This window comes from Rutilus rutilus (genome assembly GCF_951802725.1).
Source record: "Rutilus rutilus genome assembly, chromosome: 5".
Classification (NCBI taxonomy): Eukaryota; Metazoa; Chordata; class Actinopteri; order Cypriniformes; family Leuciscidae; genus Rutilus; species Rutilus rutilus.
In genome coordinates, this window is record NC_140213.1 from 765986 (window position 1) to 789636 (window position 23651).

Genomic DNA, 23651 nt, shown 5'->3' on the forward strand with positions numbered 1-23651 from the left:
TTTTTAACCATTTAATTCTATTTACTGGTATTTTACATTATCTTTAAAAGTAATAATAAAATGCTATTTTATTTTGATCCTGTGATGTGCAACATACTAAGGTAAAGAACGTAATATAAGGTAAATTATAAAATTTTACAGATGGGGACCATTTGCACCAGTAAAGCAGGCACATTGTGTTCATTACTCCCACCCACTTTAACTTTGGGTTTAATCACTGTTATAATTATGTTATAAGTTTGCTTTAGATGACAGTCGTTGGGACGAGATGCAGACTTATGACCCCTTTGGCGTTCCATACAGGTGATCGTCTGTGGGAGGAGCAGAGTCCGAGTCCGCCAGAGTTTCGCGCTGAAAAGTGCCTGTGAATTCCTGCTTGTGTTCCTTCCCAGTCGTTTAATCTAAAACAGCCCAAAATACTCTTTTATTCCGATTCTGAGTCTGACCCACACAACCTCACTCAGACGACTAAAAGATCCGCGCCGGTGAGAGAGTGAAAGGAAAACCTGCTTACACTTGCAATCTGATTTATTTCTTCTTTTGCAGATGAAGAAATGTTTAAATATTTATGGACATAACGACATATAAAACCGGACTGCCTACAGCTCTCTGTCTCTGATCCAATGGATCCTTGTGCTGAGGATCAAGATCCGTCTGGAAGACCCGAGGATCACGTGTTTCATGGATGGGATGTTCCTGTCTTTTCAGAGCAGGATTATTTGGATTTATACACTCCCGTCTCTGGTTTAATAGCAGCCGATCAGAGGAAAGAGCAGGTGAATGTGGACATGAAGAATGAGGAAGCAGCTGTGAGTAACACACCTGGACAACACCTGCGCGGGACACAGGTAACAGATCGTACTGATTACAGACAACAGACAGACAGACAGACAGACACACACACACACAGTCAAACCAAAATTTATTCAGACTCCTTCAACATTTCTCACATTATCACAGTTTATTTGCTATAGTTTAGAAAATGGTAATAAAATATGACAAGAACTCAGAGTTATGAACTCAGTTGATATTTGACTGGTTTTGTCCATCCTTCTGTTAGACTGTCTCACACATGAATTATGTTGAATATCTGTCAGCACTACACAATTAGATAATACCAGTTTAGCTCAACCAAGAAATGATTGATTTTGTTCAGTCTGTGTGTAAAAAGAGCATTAGCAATTAAAGAAAAAACACTTAAGCAGATTGTTATAAATGTCACTGGTAGTCTCTGTATGAAGAGCTTCTGGGTGTAATATGTCACAGTTTACTTTATTCTGCTCTCCTCACTCACATTAATGAACTATAGTGTCCTGATCACACTAGTAAAAAAATATAAAAAATGATATCTGGTGTCTGATTAATTTTTGGTTTGACTGTACATACAGCCACGCATACACACACACACACACACACACACACACACACACACACACACACACACACACACACACACACACACACACACACACACACATACATATATACAGCCATTACAATTACAAACAAGTCCTGTGACATCTGGTAAAACCATAGAAGCCATAAAACCATAGTCTGTCCCTCATTAATTTTCGCCATAACCTGTACTGAACATTAGCGTCGCAGAAGTTACGTGGCAGAAAAGACTTTGGCTCCTAGCTAAACGTTTACTTAAATTTTACTTCACTCTTTACTACTTCAACAACTATGTTTAGTACTAAGCTTATTATATTTTATATATATATATATATATATATATATATAATAATTATATTAATATATCAAGCAAACAATAGGCCTAAATGAATAAAATAAAGCACATTCGCAGCTCCTGACTATAAATTTAGGTGGGGCAGATTCCGGGTCATAGTTCAAGTGTAAGCTTTAGAATTACTACAGCTAATATGTAATTATGATTAAACGCTTGTAAGTTTACATTCTAAACAAATCATTTCAAATAAGAAGTATTTACTGAAATATTTATAAATCAGGGAAACACAATTTGTTATCTGTCAAAATGAGGGAAAGCCCTTTGAACTATCCATCAATGTTCCAGGTAATGAAAGAACATTTATTATTCACACAACATACACATATATTACATAATATAGTCAAGTCAAGTCTCCTTAATTTATACAGCGCTTTAACAATATAGATGTTTCAAAGCAGTGATAATAGGAGATTACAGTAACAGAGATTGGGCTTTACAGCAGCTCTAGAATAAAGTTATTGTCCAGCTAAAGTTAGTTTGATTGATTCACTTCCGTTGCAAAGATCATTAGTTATTAACTTAGGGGCCGCTAACACACACCGTTCTAACAGAAAACCCTTAACACACTCCGGTCGCTCATCCGCAGAACAGCAGTGACTGGAGCTCGAGAACGCAAACCTTGTTCTAAGGTGCAGGCCTTGAATAATTGTGAAAAAGTTATAATTAAAAAAAATATCATCTCCGCGCAAACTTCACAAATACGAATATGTGAAAACGCAGACATTATGCACATGCGTAGTTTAGTCTATAGGTATGCGCAGTCTTTCTTTACAAATTGACCTCAACAAACTTCCTGTCTGACCTTAAAAATTCATAAAACAGAATTCTTTTAGCGCTTCCGCATGTCCATGCGAACTGGAATTATATGATAACGTTTTATCTGTACAGAGGAAAAGGGAAGGAGGCCTTCACAGGGGAGAGACTAGTGGACACTTCAGGACTGCGCTGTCGTTGCGTCCAGGCGCAGGTCCTTCATCAGATCTGGAGTGTGTGTGTGTGTGTGTGTGTGTGTATGTGTGAGAGAGAGAGAGTGTGTCCAGGCGCAGGTCCTTCATCAGATCTGGAGTGTGTGTGTGTGTGTGTGTGTGTATGTGTGAGAGAGAGAGAGTGTGTCCAGGCGCAGGTCCTTCATCAGATCTGGAGTGTGTGTGTGTGTGTGTGTGTGTGTGTGTATGTGTGAGAGAGAGAGAGTGTGTCCAGGCGCAGGTCCTTCATCAGATCTGGATACGGCGGACTGTGGTAAACCTCGGGATAAACAGAGAGACTAATATTAGTGTAGACGCCATTCTTCTTATGATGTAACGAGTACATCAGGATTTATGGGAAGTGTTCCCGGTTCCGGCTGGCCTATGCAGCCTAACATTGAAATATAGAAGTCTATAATGTGTTATGTGTATGCTAGGTCAAAGAGATGTGTTTTTAGTCTAGCTTTGAACTGACAGAGTGTGTCTGCTTCCCGGACAATGTTAGGAAGACTGTTCCAGAGTTGTGGTGCTAAATAGGAAAAGGATCTACCGCCAGCAGTCGATTTTGATATTCTAGGTATTATCAACTGGCCAGAATTTTGAGATCGCAATAGACGTGAAGGACTATAATGCGTTAAGAGCTCGCTCAAGCACTGCGGAGCTAAACCATTTAGTGCTTTGTAAGTAATCAGCAATATTTAAAAATGTATACGATGTTTAATAGGGAGCCAGTGCAGTGTTGACAGAACCGGGCTAATATGGTCATACTTCCTGGTTCTGGTAAGAACTCGAGCTGCTGCGTTTTGAACTAGCAGTAGTTTGTTTATTAAGCGTGCAGGGCAACCACCCAGTAGAGCATTACAATAATCTAGCCTTGAGGTCATGAACGCATGGACTAATTGTTCTGCATTTGTCAATGAGAGCATATGGCGTAATTTAGATATATTTTTAAGATGGAAGTATGCGGTTTTACAGATACTAGACACGTGACTTTCAAATGAAAGACTGGTATCAAAGAACACACCCACACACACACACCCACACACAGGTTCCTAACCGACGACGAGGACTTGACCGAGCAGCCATCAAGTGTTAGACAGTATTCTAGATTATTACGTGAGGAAGTTTTTTTGTCCAATAATTAGAATCTCTGTTTTTTCAGAATTAAGTAATAGGAAATTACTAGTCATCCAGTTTTTTATATCAGCTATACATTCCATTAATTTTGTGAATTGGTAAGTTTCGTCAGGCGGTGAAGAAATATAGAGCTGAGTATCATCAGCATAACAGTGAAAACTAATGCCATGCTTCATAATGATATCTCCCAAGGGTAGCATGACATGTACAGTGTGTGAGTGTGTGTGTGTGTGTGTGTGTGTGTGTGTGTGTGTGTGTGTGTGAGGGTAGCATGTACAGAGTGAACAGCAGCGGTCCTAGTACTGAGCCCTGTGGTACGCCATACTGAACTTGTGATCGATGAGACATCTCTTCATTTACTGCTACAAACTGATAACGGTCAGATAAGTATGATTTAAACCATGCTAATGCAATTCCACTAATGCCAACATAATGTTCGAGTCTATTTAAAAGAATACTGTGGTCAATAGTGTCAAATGCAGCACTAAGATCAAGTAACACTAATAGAGAGACACAACCACGATCGGATGATAAGAGCAAATCATTTGTGACTCTAATGAGAGCTGTCTCAGTACTATGGTACGGTCTAAATCCTGACTGAAAAACTTCTCAGATATCATTTCTTAGAAAATTCTTCCTCTCCTATAGCAATGAATGAATTACATTTTTCCTCAGGGAGACTACAATGCTCTCCCTGATGCGATACTGTAGTAGACGGTTGCATAGTTATAATTTTCTCCCTGATATGATCAATTTTATAAGTGAAGAAGTTCATAAAGTCATTACTGCTGTGCTGCTTGGAAACGTCTGGTGTTGAAGCTTTATTTTTCGTTAGTTTAGCCACTGTTTCAAATAAATACCTAGGGTTTTGTTTATTTTCTTCTAATAGGGTTGATAAATAAGCAGATCTAGCAGCTTTTAAGGCCTCTCTGTATGCAATCGAGCTCTCTTTCCATGAAATGCGAAATACCTCTAGTTTTGTTTTCTTCCAGTTGCGCTCCATCTCTCTGGCTGCTCTCTTAAGGGCCGAGTGTGCTCGTTGTACCACGGCGTTGGACTATTTTCTTTAATCTTCTTTAAGTGCAACGGAGCAACTGTGTCTAAAGTGCTGGAAAAGAGAGAGTTAAAAGTTTCTGTTGCAATATCGAGTTCTTCTAAGCTATCTGGGATGCTGAGGAGATGAAACTGATCAGGAAGATTATTAATAAAGCAATCTTTAGTGGCAGAAGTGATAGGTCTCACATATTTGTAACACGGAGTCGGCTTTGCAGCCTTGGCTAAATGAAGTTTACACGAGACTAGATAATGATCTGAGATGTCGTCGCTCTGCTGCAGAATTTCAACAGCATCAACATCTATTCCGTGTGATAATATTAGATCTAGAGTATGATTACGTTGATGAGTAGGTCCTGACACGTGTTGTCTAACTCCAATAGAGTTTACAATGTCTTTAAATGCCAATCCCAATGCATCTTTTTCATTATCCACATGTATATTAAAATCACCAACAATTATGACTTTATCTGCAGCCAGCACTAACTCTGATAGAAAGTCAGCAAATTCTTTGATAAAGTCTGTATGGTGCCCTGGTGGCCTGTATACAGTAGCCAGCACAAATCTCAAACGGGATTTATCATTTACACTTGATAGTGTTAATTAAGCACCAACACTTCAAAATATAGGCTTATTAATATTGCTACTGTGATATTTAAATATACATCTGTAATGGGCCTATGAGCTTTTGAAGTTATTCATGTTCTGGTGAAAGTAATTTGTTAATATTTTGTTAAACTTTCCTTTTGATGTTTGATGTTTGAAGGGTAAAGAGAATAATGTCATCTCATCGTTCCCAATTTTTTTAAATGCTTCCTAGACAGCAACATAGTGTCAGCTAAGATCGGGCCCAGATTTGTTATATGTGGATTCCCCATGGCATGTACCAGATGTGGGCCAGATCTGGGTCGACACTATGTTCTTCTCTTCTCTTCTCTTCTCTTCTCTTCTCTTCTCTTCTCTTCTCTTCTCTTCTCTTCTCTTCTCTTCTCTTCTCTTCTCTTCTCTTCTCTTCTCTTCTCTTCTCTTCTCTTCTCTTATGACGAGGGCGGGGCAACCTGTCACTCACATGAGATCCACCAATAGCAAACCACAACCATCCAATCAATTCCCCACGGACACAATCAAAACTTTTTTGCTACATTTTTAATCCATCCAACTTACATCACGACTTTAAATAGTGTAGAAATGTCAAAAAATATTTGTTGCAGAATGCCGTGCACATTACGAGTGGATCGACAGATTTATAAAGAGGTCTGTTTTCAGAAATGTGCGTCCTGGTTAGGGTTGGGAATCAAAAATCGTTTCCAATTCTGGAATCGAATACTTGAGGTCAGGAATCGGATTCTTGTTATAAAATTTGAATTTTGATTCCTCTTATCGATAAGAATCGGAATCGATAAGCAGAATCAGAATCGTTAACATTAAAAAGATACCCAACCCTAGTCCTGGTGCATCTTGCCAGAAAAGAAAAGATTTCGAAATGACCACCAAGTGTGAACAAGAAAAGGCTTTTCTTTTTACTGCATTCTATATTCATCATGACTTGCAAAGTGTAAGATTACATTGTTTCCATGGGCCTCACACACACTCCTGCAACAGAGGATAATAGGCTTTGTTTCAAGCGTTCTATAACCGTACATATTATGATCACTCTCTTATGTCTACAGGACTCTTGGAACATCGACTTACTTGATTCAGCCCAAGGCAGCAACAGCAGAACAGCATTGCTCTGCGTGTCAACATCGCGGTAAGATGCATCAATCTTTTTCAACATATTAATGTACATATATGGCTGTCGAATTTCATCCATGTGTTCTGAATTCACATGTAGATTTTCATTAACATGAAAATCCATTCACACAGCTACTTTCATAAAGCTCACTGCTCCAATATGATAACTGAGCACATCTGTATTCGTGTCTGTAATGCTGTTGTTTGTCAGAATCCTCTCAGAACACATCGAGACCCGTGACGAGTCCAGCAGGAGTGTGTTCTGGGCCCGTGTGGCTCCTGTGCTCGTGTCCGATGATCTGCTCTTCAGGGTCTCTGTGCCGTGGGTCTCTGTGGAGCTGCCGATCAGATGGAGACGTAAGCGTTGCAGAGGACACACTCAAGCACCAGAATATCAATACTGTAGTACCAACTCGTCTGTTAAACATATTCTTTTGGACTGCCCAAACTTTAGTGTTATGAGACAGCGCTTTTTATCAGGACAAACTTTTAAGGACTTATTTATGGATCCAGAATTGTACAGTTTTTAGCACAAGCACATTTAAAGAATCTTTTATAGAATTGGACTCATGTACTTTTTTTCTGTCTAAGTTTGTTTTCATTATGTTGTACTTATGATATTATGTTGTTATGTTTAATATGTATCTGCTATGTAACAGCCGGTGATGCTGATATGGCAATAAGCTCTAATACTACTACTACTACTACTACTACTACTACTACTACTACTACAACAGATGACACGTCAGTTCTACATTAGGCTGGAGCTTTTAGGACAGTTTGGCAAACTTTATTTGCATTGTTTCATCAGTAAGCAGCACAGCCCGGGAACTGATGGAGGCGGTTCTGGAGACTCTGGATCATAAAGCTGCTGTCAGTGGACAATACCTGATGAAACTCTGTGACTCTGAGGAGTTTCTCAGAAGGTAATTTAAGTAGTGGATCTGATGTTCTTGTTGTTGCTGAATGGAAATGCTATCTCTGCTGTTGTTTAAGTGCATTAGATATTGATGCCGTTTGTTTTTCCTCTTCCAGTGATGAAATCTTGGGATCTCACGAACGCATCCAGGCGTATCATAAGTTTGCTTCAGATGTTCCCGTGAGGATGATGCTCTGGGACACCGTTGACAAAACCCTGACGCGAGATGTATGACATTTAATTACAGTGGCTCAAAACAATGACTCATTTGAAGAAGCTCATATTGTTATGAGATTGCATGTTTCTGTAGGAGGAAGACGACAGGCAGACGTTTCATTTTAATCAAGACCTCGCTTCTGCTTGTGCCTTCAACACAATGAGGTTTGTTTACGCCTGTACTATGAAAGCATAAAGCTGACAAAGTTCCATTTGAAATGTAATTTGTCTATGTACGGTATTCCTGTATTTTAATGTACATTTCCCTTACCTCTGCTTGGTGCATTTTATTTTTAAATTGAAACATCACTTTATATATGTCACGATTTGCAAAATTAAAATTGATTATGTTGTTAGCTGTGACGTGAATATGTGCAGTCACTGCATTTTCTTACCAACATTGAATTTATTGCATAGTATTAATGAACACGCAATTTCAAAATAAATTTTCTGTCCTCGATGGATTCGCATCAATTTTATTAGAAATTTTGCACATTAGGGCATTTAAATGAATTTTACATTTACATTAAAACCAGAACTGGAACTACATTTTAGAATTTGAACTTTGTTTTGCTCCAAATGTTGCATATATGCGTATATGGGAAATGTACAGAAATACATTGCCACCATTTCAATTTCCTGATACATATTGAATATCATTTGTTCTCTTAGGTCGAGTCTGCAGGAGAAGCTAAATATCTACAGCAAGCAAGTAAGCGAGCTCACGAGAAGCCAGGTTTGTGTTTCACTGAACTCCACATGCATGACTGAAAGGCTTAGAAATTCTGTACATATTTAGAGTTTATTCTGAATGATCTGAGTGGCTTCATCAGTTGATGGATGGACTGAGTTTTGTCAAGATGATGTGTGTAATTATGAAACTGCTGCAAAGCATCTTTACACGACACATTATTGTCATTATTCCGATCGGTTCAGTTCAAGCTTTGTTCTCATCTGCAGTCAAATCAGTGATATTGCTGAATATTAACGGAATAGTTCACTTAAAAATGAAAATTGTCATCATTTACTCACCCTCAGGTTGTTTAAACCTGTGTGAGTTTCTTTCCTCTACTGAACACAAAAGAAGATATTTTGAAGAATGTCGGTAACTAAACAGTTGTTGGACCCCATTGACTTCCATAGTAGGAAAAAAAAATACGGATGGAAGTCAATGGGGTCCATAGTTACCGACATTCTTCAAAATATCTTCTTTTGTGTTCAGTAGAGGAAAGAAACTCACACAGGTCTAAACAACCTGAGGGTGAGTAAATGATGACAATTTTCATTTTTAAGTGAACTATTCCGTTAAGTTTCCTGACAGAAGCGCTCAGAGACATGACTGAATGTAATGAATGAGTGTGTGTGTGTGTCAGTGTGGCGTGTGTGTGAATGCGGTCGTGGACAGCGTCGGCGGTGTGTGTGAGCAGATGTGTGGCGTCACTACAGCAGATCTAGAGGAGGCCGTCGGGCGGCTCAAGCGCTTCGCTCCTCTCGCACGGGTACGGGCCGCATCTTACTCTCTCTGAAGGAATTTCATTTCCAGGAATTATTATTAATTATAATGTTCTTTTCCCTAGACTCCAGTGGAAATGAGTGACTGTGAAACTGGTGAGTCTTAAATAAAGTAATGTTTTGAGACATGCTGTTTGATCTGTAGGGGACGAGTGGTTTGTCTGTGATTTGAGTGTCTTCGTAAGTGTAAAGTCTGCATGTTTCAGCTGTAGTCACGCTCCATCAAGCTCTGCTGAAGCTGCTCCACATTTTCTTCACAAACTTTGATTTGGACTTCAGAGGACCGGATGTTCCCGTTCCGCCAGCATCCGCTGTCCTGCTCAACACACACATGCTTCAGCTCGACCTGACCGGCTTCTACAGGCTCCTGCCCGACTGGGTCCACGGGTACGACCGGCGTTTAACACCAGTTCAGAACACACACACACACACACACACACACACACACACACACACACACACACACACACACACACACACACACACACACACACACACACACACACACACACACACACACACACACACCAGTGCAGAACACACACACACACCAGTGCAGAACACACACACACACACACACACACACACACACACACACACACCAGTGCAGAACACACACACACACACACACACACACACCAGTGCAGAACACACACACACACACACACACACACACACACACACACACCAGTGCAGAACACACACACACACACACACACACACACCAGTGCAGAACACACACACCCACCAGTGCAGAACACACACCCACCAGAGCAGAACACACACCCACCCACCAGAGCAGAACACACACCCACACACCAGAGCAGAACACACACCCACACACCAGAGCAGAACACACACCCACACACCAGAGCAGAACACACACCCACACACCAGTGCAGAACACACACCCACACACCAGTGCAGAACACACACCCACACACCAGTGCAGAACACACACCCACACACCAGTGCAGAACACACACCCACACACCAGTGCAGAACACACACCCACCAGAGCAGAACACACACCCACACACCAGAGCAGAACACACACCCACACACCAGAGCAGAACACACACCCACACACCAGAGCAGAACACACACCCACACACCAGAGCAGAACACACACCCACACACCAGTGCAGAACACACACCCACACACCAGTGCAGAACACACACCCACACACCAGTGCAGAACACACACCCACACACCAGTGCAGAACACACACCCACACACCAGTGCAGAACACACACCCACACACCAGTGCAGAACACACACCCACACACCAGTGCAGAACACACACCCACACACCAGTGCAGAACACACACCCACACACCAGTGCAGAACACACACCCACACACCAGTGCAGAACACACACCCACACACCAGAGCAGAACACACACCCACACACCAGAGCAGAACACACACCCACACACCAGAGCAGAACACACACCCGCAGAACAGTGCAGAACACACACACACACACCAGTGCAGAACACACACACACCAGTGCAGAACACACACACACCAGTGCAGAACACACACACACCAGTGCAGAACACACACACCAGTGCAGAACACACACCCACACACCAGAGCAGAACACACACCCACACACCAGAGCAGAACACACACCCGCAGAACAGTGCAGAACACACACACACCAGTGCAGAACACACACACACCAGTGCAGAACACACACACCAGAGCAGAACACACACCCACACACCAGAGCAGAACACACACCCACACACCAGAGCAGAACACACACCCGCAGAACAGTGCAGAACACACACACACACACCAGTGCAGAACACACACACACCAGTGCAGAACACACACACACCAGTGCAGAACACACACACACCAGTGCAGAACACACACACCAGTGCAGAACACACACTGGAAACTTGAGTATTGGTAACTCCGTTTTACAAGTTAAACTTAGTTCAGTCAAATTAAAGATTTAAGTACATGACCTCAAACCAAACATTTGGTAGCACTTTTATTTTACAGTCTTGTTCCCCGTGTACAGACTATAATCACAATAACTGGGTAGTAACAGATGCAAACCCTGAACCCACCGCTAAAGGTCCTTGACACTGAGTCTGAAATGTTCGTATGCGTTCTTTCGTGTTCGTCATTCGGTGGCTCTGAATCGTCAAAACACCTCTCAAAATGCTTGAGCCACGGATTCGAAAAACGCAGAAAATCGAACCCGATCCGAATTTTTTTATGATAGATGAACGTTTCGGAGGCAGTGTGTAAACGTGATTGACAAAACGTGAGGTCGTATTTATTTTTTAACGTGCTAAAATTTCAGTGTGCTAGGACCGTAACCCCTGTAGTTGCCTTATATTTTCCAGTACGTTCTTAGTAAGTGCACGTACTCTAAAATAAAGTGCAACCAAACCCTTTTCTTTACAAGTCTACTTGTTCACATTACTAGAAAAATATGTGGAAACGGATTACCTTACATTTCTCAAGAAAGTTTTGCTCAAAATTGTAAGTTGTTAAAACAAACAAAACAGTGTTGGGACAACAATGGGCCATGGATTAATTTACTGTAAACACTGATCAAATACTTTGTGTGTCTGAAGCTCAACTGAATGAAATTAAATAAATAAAACTAAAAACATCACTTTACCTCAAATCAGCAATACCGTACATGCATGAACTAATGTAACTATAAACATCACTGCATTGGCAGCTCGCAGGAGTCAATGATGACAGGAGGTTCCTTTATGGGTGAACAGTCTCTTTAAGACACAGAGAACATTGATGGATGGATGAAAGAATGAATGAGATGTGGTGTGTGTTTCAGCTACGATCACTTCAGCGTGAGCTGCGCGCTCACACACTGCGGCAGGAATCTGACGGAACCGGTTCTGTGTGAGAACATCAGCACGTCACTGCAGCTGCACTGCAAGATCCACTGCAACCGCCTGTAAGAAACCGGGTGCTTTCTTAATTGAGTTTATCAAAGGCCTCATGAACCATATCTATTTTGGTTTGTGTATGCCATTATTGGGATTAGGTTCAAAAGGGAAAAGGACCTATTCTGCTTTTATCAACATTCAAGCAGGAAAACCTGCTCTAGTAGAGCCTGGAAACAACATCAAGACTCTGAGAAAGAGCATAACAGGTCCGGATTAATACAACGGCAGACGGAGTTTTAATTAACGTCTACCTTCACTAAATTATTATTTATTATTTAAAGTTTATTTAACAGGGACCATACAAGCAAACATAGTTACAATACAAAGCCTGTAACTGATGCGCAGCATATAGAGTTTATAGCTAGTGCTAATTTTCAACTCCTGTCCCTGGTTGGGCATTTCTAAGAACATTATAAAACAGATACATACATAAAAAAAAAACAAATAATACAAAACTATACATGTACATACACACATACATATATACATATATACATATACACACATACATACATAATCATACACAATTATAACAACAATTAAAAATGTATACATTTTTGATTTGTCTTTAGCCACAGCTTAATCCTGGAAGTGAACTTTTTGAAGTCAGATATGGCCTTAATATCAGATGGTAATGCATTCCATAGCCTACAGCTCTTAACAGAAAAGGCAGTCTGTGCAAAGCTTGTCCTACAGTATGGTATTTTACAGTTATGATTTGTACTACTTCTAGTAAATGATGCGCTCTGGGTGTTTACATACTGGAAAACTCTTATTATGCTCAAAATGGTGAGCAAGTTAAGGGTAAGATTATTCATTAGGATAAATAAAACATTAGGATACGTGTTCTATGATTCAGTTATCTAGTGAACTCCCTGCTGTGAAACATGGGATTGAGTGACTGTGAAAGTTCAGAGAAAAAATAGTTTTCACCCTGATGTTCTTTCTGTTTCTGTTGTGTGTGTTTCAGATTGGTGTTTCCTGTTCCAGTTAGAGAGCTGCCATATGAATCAATGTTGACTTTTCATCTATTGGGCTCAAAACAGTCCAAAAGCCCTGAGCTTCTCTGCTGGGCAGCCCTTCCTCTCTTCAACAACAAGTATGGCATCAAACGCTCTTTCATAAAGCACTGATTTCTCTTAGTTGTCTTCTATCTGTCTGCTGTTTCTCAGATGCTCTACACACATATGTGCACGAATGCAAACGGACATTCCTGCTGACTCGAACAGTTTTCCAGTGCTTGTCACAGAAACTACCGATGCAATTGTTTGGTAACAACAAGGATTTTAGATTTAGATGAAAGATGCACGATAATTGTTGACAACAATATAACACGTAAAAAATAACGCAGCAACATTATAAACAATATACTTACCAAAATATCAATTAAAAAAAAGTTTTTTTTCAACAATTATCTGTTCCACAGGGTTTTTTTTTTTTGCTTCCCAAAATGACTGAATATGCTGCTGTTCTTAAACAGTTGTTGCATGTTTTGTGTTTTTTTGCAGTAAAAACCCACTAGTCATTTGTGTCAGTGACAGTAAGAGTACATTTAGCTGTCAATACTTTAATGCATAATTATGGAATTTGTGGTTCTGGACCGCCATGCACAAGGCAATGGTGACACCAGCATAGAAATATTCATAATTCTGCTTTGCTTTGTTTCATATTCAGTTATATCAGTGTCTGTTGTTTAATATAGTTTTTTTCCCCCCACAACTTATAATAGTAGTATCAGTGGATGCATTCACTCGACATATTTAAAGAAGTGCATATCCAGTAATGGAGCACAGAAGAAGATATTTGAAGAATGTTGGAAACCAAACAACATTGCACCCCATTGACTTTTTATTATATGGACAAAAACACTGTCTGAGACATTTCTCAAAATATCTTCTTCTTTAACCAACTTTTAGTCTTCAGACAGTCAATTATTTCCCAACACTGGCAGTGCCACACACACTTGCACTGTGATATGATGCAACAGTCTGTGCTCACATCCATAGAGTGTGTTAAGTATATTAATCTGCAGTGGATGTGTTTCGAGCCGTGTTTCTGTGAGCTGTTGTGACTGATGTTGTGTGTTGCAGGACTCTGGTTCACGGCACGGTTCTGCTCAGCATGTCCACACAGGTGCCGCCTAGGTGTCCTCCATCCGCAGCACTGACCCACGGCCATCGGCAGCCCATGGGGGTCATTCTACAGGTCAGCTCGTCCGTACCGTACACACACACACGTGGTGTGGAAACATCAGTACCGTACACACACAGGTGCTCTGGAGACATCAGTACCATACACACACAGGTGCTCTGGAAACATCAGTACCGTACACACACACACATGCTCTGGAGACATCAGTACCGTACACACACGTGCTCTGGAAACATCAGTACCGTACACACACACACACATGCTCTGGAGACATCAGTACCGTACACACACGTCCTCTGGAGACAATAGTACCGTACACACACACACGTCCTCTGGAGACATCAGTACCGTACACACACACGTGGTCTGGAGACAATAGTACCGTACACACACACACGTCCTCTGGAGACATCAGTACCGTACACACACACGTGGTCTGGAGACATCAGTACCGTGCACACACACACACATGCTCTGGAGACATCAGTACCGTACACACACACGTCCTCTGGAGACATCAGTACCGTACACACACACGTGGTCTGGAGACATCAGTACCGTACACACACGTGGTCTGGAGACATTAGTACCGTACACACACACGTACGTGCTCTGGAGACATCAGTACCGTACACACACACGTGCTCTGGAGACATCAGTACCGTACACACACACGTGGGCTGGAGACATCAGTACCGTACACACACACGTGGGCTGGAGACATCATTACCGTACACACACACACACACACACGTGGGCTGGAGACATCAGTGCCGTACACACACACAAGCTCTAGAAACATCATTATCGTACACACACACACACGTGGTCTGGAGACATCAGTACTGTACACACACACGTGCTCTGGAGACATCAGTACCGTACACACACACGTGGTCTGGAGACATCAGTACCGTACACACACACACGTGCTCTGGAGACATCAGTACCGTACACACACATGCTCTGGAGACATCAGTACCGTACACACACGTGCTCTGGAGACATCAGTACCGTACACACACACGTGCTCTGGAGACATCAGTACAGTACACACACATGGTCTGGAGACATTAGTACCGTACACACACACGTGCTCTGGAGACATCAGTACCGTACACACACGTGGTCTGGAGACATTAAGTACCGTACACACACACGAGCTCTGGAGACATCAGTACCGTACACACACACGTGCTCTGGAGACATCAGTGCCGTACACACACATGTGGGCTGGAGACATCAGTACCGTACACACACACGTGGGCTGGAGACATCAGTGCCGTACACACACACAATCTCTAGAAACATCAGTACCGTACACACACACGTGGTCTTGAGACATCAGTACCGTACACACACACGTGCTCTGGAGACATCAGTGCCGTACACAGACACGTGCTCTGGAGACATCAGTGCCGTGCACACACACGTGGGCTGGAGACATCAGTACCGTACACACACACGTGGGCTGGAGACATCAGTGCCGTACACACACACAAGCTCTAGAAACATCAGTACCGTACACACACACGTGGGCTGGAGACATCAGTACCGTACACACACACGTGCTCTGGAGACATCAGTGCCATACACACACACAAGCTCTCGAAACATCAGTATCGTACACATACACGTGGGCTGGAGACATCAGTACCGTACACACACACGTGCTCTGGAGACATCAGTACCGTACACACACGTCCTCTGGAGACATCACTACCGTACACACACACGTGGTCTGGAGACATCAGTACCGTACACACACACACATGCTCTGGAGACATCAGTACCGTACACACACACATGGTCTGGAGACATCAGTACCGTACACACACGTGGTCTGGAGACATTAGTACCGTACACACACACGTGCTCTGGAGACATCAGTACCGTACACACACATGGTCTGGAGACATTAGTACCGTACACACACACGTGCTCTGGAGACATCAGTACCGTACACACACGTGGTCTGGAGACATCAGTACTGTACACACACACACGTGCTCTGGAGACATCAGTACCGTACACACACACGTGGTCTGGAGACATCAGTACCGTACACACACACACGTGCTCTGGAGACATCAGTACCGTACACACACACATGCTCTGGAGACATCAGTACCGTACACACACGTGCTCTGGAGACATCAGTACCGTAGACACACACGTGCTCTGGAGACATCAGTACCGTACACACACATGGTCTGGAGACATTAGTACCGTACACACACACGTGCTCTGGAGACATCAGTACCGTACACACACGTGGTCTGGAGACATTAAGTACCGTACACACACACGAGCTCTGGAGACATCAGTACCGTACACACACACGTGGTCTTGAGACATCAGTACCGTACACACACATGTGCTCTGGAGACATCAGTGCCTTACACACACACGTGGGCTGGAGACATCAGTACCGTACACACACACGTGGGCTGGAGACATCAGTGCCGTACACACACACAAGCTCTAGAAACATCAGTACCGTACACACACACGTGGGCTGGAGACATCAGTACCGTACACACACACGTGCTCTGGAGACATCAGTGCCATACACACACACAAGCTCTCGAAACATCAGTATCGTACACATACACGTGGGCTGGAGACATCAGTACCGTACACACACACACGTGCTCTGGAGACATCAGTACCATACACACACGTGGTCTGGAGACATCAGTACCGTACACACACGTCCTCTGGAGACAATAGTACCGTACACACACACACGTCCTCTGGAGACATCACTACCGTACACACACACGTGGTCTGGACACATCAGTACCGTACACACACACACATGCTCTGGAGACATCAGTACCGTACACACACACACGTGGTCTGGAGACATCAGTACCGTACACACACGTGGTCTGGAGACATTAGTACCGTACACACACACGTGCTCTGGAGACATCAGTACCGTACACACACATGGTCTGGAGACATTAGTACCGTACACACACACGTGCTCTGGAGACATCAGTACCGTACACACACGTGGTCTGGAGACATCAGTACCGTACACACACACGTGCTCTGGAGACATCAGTGCCACACACACGTGGGCTGGAGACATCAGTACCGTACACATACACGTGCTCTGGAGACATCAGTGCCATACACACATACAAGCTCTAGAAACATCAGTACCGTACACATACACGTGCTCTGGAAACATCAGTACTGTACACACACACACGTGGGCTGGAGACATCAGTATCGTACACACACACTCACGTGCTCTGGAAACATCAGTACTGTACACACACTTGTGGTCTTGAGACACCAGTACCGTACACACACACGTGCTCTGGAGACATCAGTACTGTACACACACACACACGTGCTCTGGAGACATCAGTGCCGTACACACACACAAGCTCTAGAAACATCAGTACCGTACACACACACGTGGGCTGGAGACATCAGTACCGTACACACACACGTGCTCTGGAGACATCAGTGCCATACACACATACAAGCTCTAGAAACATCAGTACCGTACACATACACGTGGGCTGGAGACATCAGTACTGTACACACACACGTGCTCTGGAAACATCAGTACTGTACACACACACACGTGGGCTGGAGACATCAGTATCGTACACACACGAGCTATGGAAACATCAGTACTGTACACACACACGAGCTATGGAAACATCAGTACTGTACAGACTAGGGCTGTCCCCGACTATGGATTTTCATAGTCGAATCAGAATCGTCATGTCTTGCCTATAGTCGACTAATAGTCGAATCATGTGTATGGGGGCGGGGCTTTAACGTTTCAAAGCCGCGATGTACAGAAAATCACACAAAGATATAGAAGAAAATGTATAAAAACATTTTGGATCAATAAAACTAAGAAATAACATAACTCCAGAAAGGCCACACTGCAGACAGGATTTGCATTTCACATGCAAATCAAATTAAATCGGCTAAATTACCTGTGCGAGCAGGCCAGCCTACAGCACAACATCGATGCACCGAAAAAATAAACAATTAATTTACTAAAATTAAATTAGAACAGAATAGGCCTATACCTTTCTAATAAATAAAAAATACAAAACGAAATAAATTAGAATCAAGTCACAAGATGAGGAGCAAATGTGTGCAAAATGCCTAAAGTGCAGGGGAACATATATTCAAAACACAAGCCATAAATAGTTAGATTAGATAACCCTGACAGATTAATAAATAAAATAAAATAAAGAAATTATTAAAATAACGATAGTAGCCAGAATTTTCTACTTTTTAACTGCAGAAACAACAATAAATGCTAAACTGGAGGCAGTCTTTTTAGCTAAAAATGTTCACAGCATCCAAAAATCTAATTAGAACCGGCTGAAAAGTTTTGAAATCACTTGTACCCTACCTGATTGCGAGAACAAATCCAGCCTTTCACTCTGTCTGTGTCCGTTGGAGTCTTTTCAAATTGTGCGCGCGGATAAAATACATTCTAACGTGAAACCCAGTCAATGCGTGAAACATGTTAACGTTGGCCGGCAGAAGTGCGATAATGGTTTTCCTGATGCTAAATCCAGCCTTGGAGAATATCCTTTCTGATGGTGTACATCCTCACTTTAGATTTTCTTATCCCAGACATTGTTAAAGATTTAAATCCTTGCCGCGAAGACGCTCCTCTGTCGGTCACGGATCGAAAGTGAAACTTAAATCTGTCACGGGGTGTTTGGATTTATTCACGCACGTTAAAAAATATTTATTAAAAGCTTCTTTCTTTGCACATTTGTATATACAGCATTATCATAATAGGCTGAATATTAACGTATTGACATAAAAGCTAGTTCTATGAGAAATTGAGCGCCCTCATATAGCCAAAGTGGCATGATCCTCGTTTCATAACACCTCTGCGAAGATTCGACCATGAGATCGGTAGTCGAATCAGGCTCCTCCTATCGAAGCATCGAATCTTCGACTATTCGGGGTCACCCCTAGTACAGACACACACGTGGTCTTGAGACATCAGTACCGTACACACACACACGTGCTCTGGAGACATCAGTGCCGTACACACACACACACGTGCTCTGGAGACATCAGTGCCGTACACACACACAAGCTCTTGAAACATCAGTACCGTACACACACACCTGCTCTGGAAACATCAGTATCGTACACACACGTGGGCTGGAGACATCAGTACCGTACACACACACGAGCTCTAGAAACATCAGTACCGTACACACACACGTGCTCTGGAGACATCAGTACCGTACACACACACGTGCTCTGGAAACATCAGTACCGTACACACACTCATGGTCTGGAAACATCAGTACCGTACACACACACACACACACACACACACACACACACACACACACACGTGCTCTGGAAACATCAATACCGTACACACACACACGCTCTGGAAACATGAGTACCGTACACACACACACGTGCTCTGGAGACATCAGTACCGTACACACACACACACGTGGGCTGGAGACATCAGTACTGTACACACACACTCACGTGCTCTGGAAACATCAGTACTGTACACACACTCATGGTCTGGAAACATCAGTACCGCACACACACACACGTTCTCTGGAAACATCAGTACCGTACACACACACACACGTTCTCTGGAAACATCAGTACCGTACACACACACATTCTCTGGAAACATCAGTACCGTACACACACGTACGTTCTCTGGAAACATCAGCATCACATTTAAAGGGGTTTAACAACAGGCTTTTAAAACATCTGGCTTTTGTGATGTAAAAACTGAAACAATGATAAATTATATCAGACCTTTTGTAGCTTTAATGTAAACATCACAAGCTATGCAGTGACACTGAAAACCAAAGTGACACGTTAAAATAACCTAACTGCATAAGTGTGCACCCCCTGTTATAATTGGCTGTGTTGATAATGAATTAATCCTCAAGCTGATGTGAAATACACACCTGTCTCTCTTCACCTGAAGTGATTACACATTAATCTCAGCTATTCTTTTTCTGACAAATTCTTTTGCTTTTATTTGTGCATTTATTTCAAGATAATGTGTCACTTTGGTTTTCAGTGTCACTACATAGCTTGTGATGTTTACATTGTGACACCGTCACATTAATAAGTGTTTAAGTGTTCCTTTGAACAGTAACGCTTATGGTTGCTCAGAACGTATTACATTGGTTACATATAATGTTTATGTATGATGAATGATACTCGTATGTATTGCTGTGTAATATATTTAGTTTCCACTGTGTATTTTGGTAAGAATGTGGGATGTCTCTTTAAGGCCTCGGCCGCCTGTAATTCCTATGAAGGCGCGCCCAAGCTTACTTAAGGGGGGTGGAGAGAATCAGCAAGAGAGGGTGTGTTTTGAATACATGGCGCCAGTATTGTTTGCTGCAGCTATAGAGATTTAAAGCTTGTTCCTTATGGTTTGATAGCCTTGTCAACGATACGTTAAGAGACGGCTTTAATGGGGGAGAGAAGGACAGAAAATTATTCAACCACCTGGACGGACTGTTTACTCGTGTGCGCGTCTCCGGCAAGAGGACGTGCCCGGACCCAAACTTTCCAACTGTGTGGGTTAACATTGCCCGACGATCTACGGATCTGGTGAGATCAGCTTCATTTTTGTATTTTTTGGCGTGATATACCACTGGATCAACGCTCTACTTTTTCCTTTTTTTGTTGTTGTGGATTACGTTTTTTCGTTACGTTCCGACAAAGGATTAATCTCGCGGACTAACTGTTTCCTGGTTGGAAAGACTGTAGCGCGCTCTTGAGCCAGCCTGGAAGTTTTCTTTTAGTTTGAACTTTTAGTTTAATTTTGTGGACTGGGACAAAAAAGGGGCAATTGTGGGGTTGCACGGGATAATTGATTCCTTTATAATATACCGCGCTAAGCGCGTCATTCAATTGAACTGTTTGGTGCGTCTTTTGTGGATGTTGTTCAGCGCCGTCTGAAAATTTGTTTGTTGCTGTGTGCCTTATTAACTCTCTTACACCTGCTCTTATGCATATTTATCTGTTTAAGAAAGCATTGAGTATGTGACATTATTGAAGTTTTGTGATATCTGCGATTACTGCTTTCATTCCAAAGATCCCCTTGTGCGTTTATAGTAACACTGCTGTTTAAAAAGAACATTAAAGGGCGGAGTGTTACAACATTAAAGCTACAAAAGGTCTGATATGATTTATCTGTTTCAGTTTTTACATCACAAAAGCCAGCTGTTTTACAGGGGTGTTTTCTTCCCAATGAGTGAACATGTGTATATGTAACATATTCAACCACATTTCTTCCTCTTGAGATGTTTTTTTGAGATTCATTCCAGAGTATAATTGTATATGTTGTTATGGCTTAAGTTTATAAATGAAATCTCCTTCGTGTGTGTTTGTGTGTGAAGCTTGGTTTCCCAGACTCTGAGCAGTGGCGATACGAGCGAGTGTCCGCACGGCCCGGGTCAGTCCTCGGGTCTCCTGCGTGTGAACCTGCGTGTGAACCTGCGTGTGAACCTGCGTGTGAACCTGCGTGTGAACCTCTGTGTGAACCTGCGTGTGAAGAGCTGCAGAAAAGAATAGCAGACGTGTCTCAGAAACACTGCCTGTCGCTGTCAGTATAAGATAACCCTCTCCTGAACCTGTGGGTAATGTGGACACTGATGTGGACACTGATGTCACTTCCTCTGTTGATCGCCCACAGGTTGACTGAGAACGAGAAGCTGTTCCTGTGGAGCAGACGGCAGGTGTGCAGCTCGAGGAACTCACTCCTACACCTGGTGTTGGGCAGCGCTCCTCAGTGGAGACCGCAGGACCAGTCCGAGATCTACGGGATCCTGCAGCGCTGGGGCATCAGCTGTGAGGAGGCTCTGTTCCTCTTGAGCCACGAGTACGTGCTGTTTCTGTTTCCTGTCACAGCTTCAATAGACATGGGTTAGGGTATTATTTCTGAAAGGGTTAGTTCACCCAAAAATGAAAATTAGCCCATGATTTACTCACACTCAAGCAATCCTTGGTGTATATGACATTGTGTGTATGACAAGTGCATCTATCGATCTATGATAAAAGTGCATCTATTCTTGATAAAAGTGCATCTATCCATGATAAAAGTGCATCTATCCTTGATAAAAGTGCATCTATCCATGATAAAAGTGCATCTATCCTTGATAAAAGTGCATCTATCCATCATAAAAGTGCATCTATCCATCATAAAAGTGCATCTATCCATGATAAGTGTATCTATCCATCATAAGTGTATCTATCCTTGATAAAAGTGCATCTATCCATGATAAAAGTGCATCTATCCATGATAAAAGTGCATCTATCCTTGATAAAAGTGCATCTATCCATCATAAAAGTGCATCTATCCATGATAAAAGTGTATCTATCCATCATAAGTGTATCTATCCTTGATAAAAGTGCATCTATCCTTGATAAAAGTGCATCTATCCTTGATAAAAGTGCATCTATCATCATAAAAGTGCATCTATCCATCATAAGTGTATCTATCCTTGATAAAAGTGCATCTATCCATCATAAAAGTGCATCTATCCATCATAAAAGTGCATCTATCCACATGATAAAAGTGCATCTATCCACATGATAAAAGTGCATCTATCCACATGATAAAAGTGCATCTATCCATCATAAAAGTGCATCTATCCACATGATAAAAGTGCATCTATCCATGATAAAAGTGTATCTATCCACATGATAAAAGTGCATCTATCCATGATAAAAGTGCATCTATCCATGATAAAAGTGCATCTATCCATCATAAGTGTATCTATCCACATGATAAAAGTGCATCTATCCATCATAAGTGTATCTATCCACATGATAAAAGTGCATCTATCCACATGATAAAAGTGCATCTATCCATGATAAAAGTGCATCTATCCATCATAAGTGTATCTATCCACATGATAAAAGTGCATCTATCCACATGATAAAAGTGCATCTATCCACATGATAAAAGTGCATCTATCCATCATAAGTGTATCTATCCTTGATAAAAGTGCATCTATCCACATGATAAAAGTGCATCTATCCATGATAAAAGTGCATCTATCCATGATAAAAGTGCATCTATCCATGATAAAAGTGCATCTATCCACATGATAAAAGTGCATCTATCCATGATAAAAGTGTATCTATCCACATGATAAAAGTGCATCTATCCATGATAAAAGTGCATCTATCCACATGATAAAAGTGCATCTATCCATCATAAGTGTATCTATCCTTGATAAAAGTGCATCTATCCATGATA

General features: G+C 42.1%; 1 protein-coding gene across 2 annotated transcripts in view; it reads left to right on the plus strand.

Moving 5' to 3' along the window:
- The first annotated feature begins 317 nt into the window (after window positions 1-317).
- Window positions 318-23651, plus strand: part of pik3c2g (phosphatidylinositol-4-phosphate 3-kinase catalytic subunit type 2 gamma) — a 57792-nt gene continuing 34458 nt past the window's right edge. Inside the window, exons 1-16 of one of the 2 annotated variants that reach the window (XM_084409115.1) lie at window positions 318-485; window positions 606-848; window positions 6576-6655; window positions 6851-6996; window positions 7451-7565; window positions 7675-7786; window positions 7869-7939; window positions 8447-8510; window positions 9148-9273; window positions 9352-9382; window positions 9493-9673; window positions 12115-12237; window positions 13200-13328; window positions 14320-14434; window positions 21787-21992; window positions 22083-22268. In XM_084409115.1, coding sequence (XP_084265241.1) covers window positions 624-848; window positions 6576-6655; window positions 6851-6996; window positions 7451-7565; window positions 7675-7786; window positions 7869-7939; window positions 8447-8510; window positions 9148-9273; window positions 9352-9382; window positions 9493-9673; window positions 12115-12237; window positions 13200-13328; window positions 14320-14434; window positions 21787-21992; window positions 22083-22268 — 1910 coding nt within the window. In that variant the 5' untranslated portion in view covers window positions 318-485; window positions 606-623. Of the gene's footprint in view, window positions 849-6575; window positions 6656-6850; window positions 6997-7450; window positions 7566-7674; window positions 7787-7868; window positions 7940-8446; window positions 8511-9147; window positions 9274-9351; window positions 9383-9492; window positions 9674-12114; window positions 12238-13199; window positions 13329-14319; window positions 14435-21786; window positions 21993-22082; window positions 22269-23651 lie in introns of both variants that reach the window. The other variant, XM_084409114.1, reaches the window with a different exon arrangement.